General features: G+C 39.9%; 2 protein-coding genes across 2 annotated transcripts in view; both read left to right on the top strand.

Annotated features, from left to right (window-relative positions):
• LOC108676349 (TM2 domain-containing protein DDB_G0277895-like) overlaps positions 1-750 on the top strand; it is a 4398-nt gene extending 3648 nt beyond the window's left edge. The window contains exon 6 of the mRNA XM_018164413.2: positions 656-750. Within this exon, the coding sequence (XP_018019902.1) occupies positions 656-750 (95 nt within the window). The remainder of the gene's footprint in view (positions 1-655) is intronic.
• A 2969-nt stretch (positions 751-3719) lies between these two features.
• Positions 3720-5490, top strand: LOC108676350 (peflin). Its single transcript, XM_018164415.2, has 3 exons — positions 3720-3783; positions 4403-4546; positions 4621-5490. The coding sequence occupies exons 1-3, from the start codon at positions 3777-3779 to the stop codon at positions 4869-4871; spliced, it is 402 nt and encodes a 133-aa protein (XP_018019904.1). The 5' UTR covers positions 3720-3776; the 3' UTR covers positions 4872-5490.
• Positions 5491-6301: the final 811 nt, after the last annotated feature.

The raw sequence follows: 6301 nt of genomic DNA on the forward strand, positions 1-6301 counted from the left end.
ACATTGTGATGGTTCTTCCCCCGCGCGCCGCTCAAAGTGGACTCGACGGGCGACACTGAGAACTCGTCGGCCGACTGAGCGTCAGTGTCGACGGGGACGCCGTCGTGCACGGACGTGTAGCTGCTGCTGGCCCCTGCACCCGTGAAGTAAATAAATTTACACGATAAGCCGCAGGAAATACTACTTGTAATGGCAAATTTATTACGGAAATTCAAATAATTACGTTATAGGTTTTAGACCTGTCTCTTATACACATCTGTGTATATGTATCGATGTTAGTGTATATGTATCCAATTGGATACATATACAGTGTGTCGGTGTATATGTATCCAAATTGTATAGATGTTTGGAGATATTTTCACTTATTTGTCTAAGTATACGGCCCGCTAGCCGTGCATCATGCAGCTTGCGTGTTCGTTTATAACAACGTTTGTACATCACATTTAAATTTTTTCGTTTTCTCCCTGGCGGGGTACCTGAAGAGGTTCGCCTACGGCAATTGTAACCTTAATTATAATCCTCGTCAGTGAGGGATCACAAGCATCGGCGGCAGGCCTAACCAGGCCTATTCTTCAAGCCGATGATACTATTATAATCAACACAAAGGTTAAAACATGGTATAGCGGGATTACCTTAATTGTCTTGTACGTTACAGACCCTTTACATTCAGAGTATACAAGCAGACTAAACCTGCTGCGCGTCATGCTGGTCGGTCCACCTGTCTCGGACAATTTTACGGCCGGTCCCTAAATTTAGTGAACAATGAATATCTCCCGAACTAAAGAACGCAGCTCGATGAAATTTTGTACAACTGTTCATTAGGACCTAACGGTGATGTTTAGTTCAAATTTTATTTATACATTTCACCTTCATTAGTGAGTTATATGGCGATACGGGCCGACATTTGCAGTGACCAAGACATTTCTTCTAAACTATATACTGAACAGGTCTGAACGAAACTTTGAATAATACATTCCTAATCAACCAACGGCGATATTTGTCTCGTGAAAATTTTTTTCGATTTAGCGTACGTTTGCGAGTTTTTTTTCATTTAACTTTCATATTAACCAATAATTTCACCTTCTTTTTCACCAATAATATTTACGAGCTAAACATCACCGTTAGATCCTAATGAATACGTGTACCAAGTTTCATTGAGCTGCGTTCAGTAGTTTGGCAGATAATCCTTGATCACTGAATTTGGAGACCGGCCGCGAGTCCGGCCGAAAAATTGTCCGAGACGTTCAGTCCACTCGTGACCGTTGCCAGGAATGCCTAGGATTACACTTCGGTAAGGTGACTAGCATTGCAATATAGACTCGTGGATTATTGACTCTTAATGTAAACTCTTTTGTTATTGAATATAGACTCTTGGATTATAGATAATAGCCCCTTAGATTATATATTATAGACTCTTAGATTATAGACTCTTTGATTATTCTATAACTAACATACGATATCGAGAGACCCTGAAAGCTTTCCTTCCATACCTCATTAGTTCTACCTGCCATGCCATTAGCTCATGTGGTAGCCTGTATACGCATTACGTAAAGTCGGGTGATCCAATACCAAACCACTTACAACGTCACGTCACTCGTGACTGTCGCCTTCCTTCGTCACACTCTGCTTAACTGCCACTCTGGCTCGCTCTGTTTCCTCGTCACTCCACTCGTAACAGCTCTCTGGACGATGCCTCTCTACTTTGTCACATACCTCCTTGTCACATACTTGTCACTGTCGCTGGACCAAAGTTGACCCACGACCACGAGGATTGACGCCTTTCATTGCATCTGTCCTGTGAAGTCACTGAGTTCGAGAAACCTAAACAATCTCGTGATTCCCGTAACGGATTGGTTGAATGGTTTGATTTCAGTTCAGTGATTGGTTATCACCGGTGACGTCACTGAGATCAGTGGCGTCACCTGCAAACAACAAATTACTGCTGCAAAGCTGAGCTTCTCGTGGGTCGACCTTATGTGGTTAAGCACAGCACAATTGGAGCAGTGAGTTGCAAGTTCGAAACCACGACAAGCAGTGAATGTTCTGCGATGTTAAGAAGCAGCGATAGGTGAACGGCCTTATCAATGCTGCGCAATTATACTTGTCCATACATGACTGAGACCCCCAAAGCAACATATGCAGACAGCTCGTCTCATAACCGTCACCAAGAGGACCGCCTCGCTGTCTCATAGCCCACGCCTGAGGACGCAGCTCCACTCCTAGAGCAGCCCCCACTGCATGGCACGTGAGCGGATTTTATTGCCAGCAGACGATTTGTTCCTCATTTAAGCCGATTTCATCACGCCACCCTCCTAAACTTATTTCTGTTTCCAGTTAATTTATAGCGAACGAGAATCATTTGTAGGTTTCTNTTTAGATTAGTTGTATTTAAAACTGACTTTATTATTATTTTGACAATAAGTATCATAATTTATGATATTTAAGCGCAGATGACGTAATACGGGAAAACTTTTACGGTTTAGTTTGAACGGTATTAACGGTAGACCGTTGCAATTGTGAGTTGCCTGCCATTTTGAATTGGTTGCGCCATGAATTCGTTCGTTAATTATAAAGGTTGTATTTGTATAGGCTACTAGCTAGTTGACTAGTTGTATACAAATGTTTAATGTTAGCCTTCAAAGCTTGAGTGCTTGACGAGTGCATTTATCAAGACTAATTGATGTGCAATAATTTTTCTAACTTTTGTAGGCTAGCTGCCTCTGTCCTGCGACCTGCATCAGACCAGCAATCCTACGTCTAAAATAGTTCAGTGACATTCTGACTCCTTTACTCAGCCCTGCTGTGACTTTCAGACTGATTGCTTCAATCCACTCACAGAACCTAAACCAGCAACAATGAATGTGAGTATTATAATTACAGACATGCTGGCAAAATGTTGAGGTAATTAAATTGGGTGGAATTTTAGAGCCATAGATGATAGAGTTAAAGGCATTGAATCATTTGAATGAACAGGTTGGTTCTCTAATCATTCAATTCATTGTACATAATGTACAATCATATTGGATTGTATGTTTTTAGATTAGCTGGCCCGCTGGAAAACCTAAAGGTGCCAGGTAGAACCTTCTTATAAAGTTTAAGGATATTTTAGGATTAAGAAAGAAATGTAGGCTACCTACTTTCAAAAGTGTCAATGTTACTAATGTTGCCACCAAACTTGAGTTGCCAGCCTTTGAAAGAAGCAATCTTTATATTCTGTTGAACAAACTGAGCCATCACTTTCTAGCATCATCAAATAAGCTTTATATTTTTTACAACTTAATCAGATACATTGAAGTGCATTTATAATTTATATTGTATCATTTCTATTACTGATTGGCAAATTAAGTGCAGTAATTCCTGAGTTACAACTTAAAAGTTAAAAAATTCACAGTGTTAAAGCAGAGAGTTTTTATAACTCTCCCTAAGTTAATTTTTGAGGCCTATAAGTAGACCAGTATAGTATCATGGATACCAGCATAATCATATACAAGAAATTGGTATAAATCTTATTAATCTTGATTAGATGTGGGAATTAAAAATGAACTGATTGTAAAAATCTCTGGTTTGTCACTATACACATTATTTATGGTATTCATAAATGGTAGATAACTTGATAAGAATTAATTCTTCAAGTGGGAATCTCCATACTCCAAAATATGCAAAAGGCTCTAATTATGGCTTTTAAAGTAAATATTATCCTCATATCATTGAGACCCATGTACAGGCCTGCTCCACCATGATGGGTCAGTGCGACCCATGTACAGGCCTGCTCCACCATGATGGGTCAGTGTGACCCATTTGTTGGGGCTGGGGCGCGTGATGGGTCAGGGGATAATATAATAAATAGAATTTATTTAAGTCAGGGGGTATAGTAAAATAGCAATATACAATAACTTTATCAATTTTGCCAAGAATTTCACAGCCATCCGTGGGTTTTGAACCCCCTCTTGCTGCTCTAATCTAGATGATCTTTTCCCAAATACTATGCATAAAATTCAATATTTTGTGAAAATTAGAAATTTGAGCTCGGTGAGTAATGGACGTAAAGTTTACAATTTGCTGGAAAATTACATTGATGTTCGGTTCTTTGTGAAAATTTGCGGAAAATAAAATATATAGAATAATACAATAAAATTTAAAATACAATAACCTTGTATATAATATGCCGAAATGTTTGTTTCTTTGAGAAAAATTTGCAGAAAATGAAATATATAATATAATATAGTATAATATAAAATACAATAATCTTGTATAAAATATGCAGAAATGTTTGTTTCTTTGTGAAAAATTCACGGAAAATGATATATATAGTATAATATAATAAAATATAAAATACAATTACCTTCTATAAAATATGAAGAAACAAATATTTTGTCCCCCAGTTAATAACCTGTCCCTGCAGGCATGTTCGACCACCAGCGGACAGGCCGCATCGACGTCCATCAGTTCGCGCAGCTCTTCGCCTTCATCAACCAGTGGACGGAGGCCTTCAAGCGTGCTGACGCTGACCACTCCGGCAGCATTACTGTCAGCGAGATGATGCCAGGTATGTTGACAGCATTACTGTCAACCAGTGGACAGAGGCNCCCTACCCTCACTCTACCCGCACTCTACCCTCAGTGCTGCAGCAGCAGGGCTACAACGTGTCCCCCGGGACGGTCCAGCTGATGGTGCAGAAGTACGGGCAGCCTGAGGGGGGCGCGTACCCCCTGCCAGGAGCGACGGCCAGCCTCGGGCTCGACGGGTTCATCCTGGTGAACGTGCAGCTGCGACGTCTCACGGACACCTTCAGACAGAAGGACGTACAGCAGAAGGGACAGATCACCGTCAGTTATGAGGAGTTCGTCACCATGGTCGTCAATACCGTCTAGACGGCGGCAATACTGTCTAGACGGCGGCAATACTGTCTAGACGGTGGCAATACTGTCTAGACGGCAACACCGTCTAGTTTCCGTCATTTGCGTTTTAAAGTTGCGGTCGCGGTTTAAAGTTCATTTTAAAAATCAACGTAATTGGCATTTGAATTTAAAGCAGACAACCACAACAATGATGGTTGCACATGCACACAACCAAAACAATGCTGATGGTTGAAGACAACCACAACAATGCTGATGGTTGCGCACAACCACAACCATTCCCTGCCACCTATTTACCGTGGCCCTCTTACGTGTTCTGAAAGACTATTTTTATAAGAGATTTCCAGGAGCGTTTACATGCGACATTTATTAACAAATAAACGAATTTTTAATCTAACTCACAGATTGTTATTTGTAATGTCGGCCTTTCCGTGTATGTTATAATAACCCATGTTAAGAACAGGTTCTTCTGAATGATTGTTAACAAATAATGATTGCTGATTCAAGTATATATAATGGCTGCCGGCCAACTATTGTACTGCTCTGTAAAGTATTACTGAGCCAAAGTTTCGGTGTATCTATTTTCTACGGTGATTGTCTTGTATTGATTCTGAAAAATATATTTGTACTTGTTTCTATGCTATTCCTACCTGAAATTTGTCTTAGATGTTCATTTCTGTAAGCTTTCATTGATTTTTTTTTGTTGATAAACATGCGTACCTACAATGCATTTTTAATGTGAAAAAATGTCATGAAATGAATTTATTTCTAGGAGTAAATAATATGTATTTAACTGGAATACCAAAAAACTCTGGTGACGCAAATAAATGTTACCAATTTGCAAATAATAAAACTCGTTGATGTTAGGAATAGGAAGATCTTTAAGATGGGCACGAGTTGGTGTATGGAAAAGTAGAAAGATATCTTGGTATAACATATCTCGATTAATCCGCCTATGCCACGTGTTTAAATTTCCTAAGGATGATGCACTTCTACAAATAAAGCTGCTGCTCCTTAACAATTGCCGCCTGAACTCGCATATGAAGAAAGCACAGATAAACTATGCTCGAATAATGGTCTGGAAAATTAGGTTTTGTTACAGGACCCTTCGAAAAGACCTCTGGCCTTGAAGGACGTCTGGTCCAAAAGTCAATTTTGTTGAATTTTGTCCTCAAGTAAAGCATGCTATCGTTGTGAAGGTGTATACATCATAACATAACATATTGATCTCGGCGCTGGAGTGTAGGCCTGATGTGGCCTGTCGCCGATTCTTTTCCTTTTCGTGCCTCGTTCATAGAAGATCTAAAATCGTGCCATTTGACCGGATCTTTTCATGACTGACGATAGGTTGAAATAGCTACTAGACTTCCACCGGGTTCGATATGGTGCTAGGCATTTCAAGTCTGAACATATATTTCTCCATAGCTTTATCTAGTCTGTTCTTG

Source organism: Hyalella azteca, unplaced genomic scaffold (assembly GCF_000764305.2).
Source record: "Hyalella azteca isolate HAZT.00-mixed unplaced genomic scaffold, Hazt_2.0.2 contig10652, whole genome shotgun sequence".
Lineage (NCBI taxonomy): Eukaryota > Metazoa > Arthropoda > Malacostraca > Amphipoda > Hyalellidae > Hyalella > Hyalella azteca.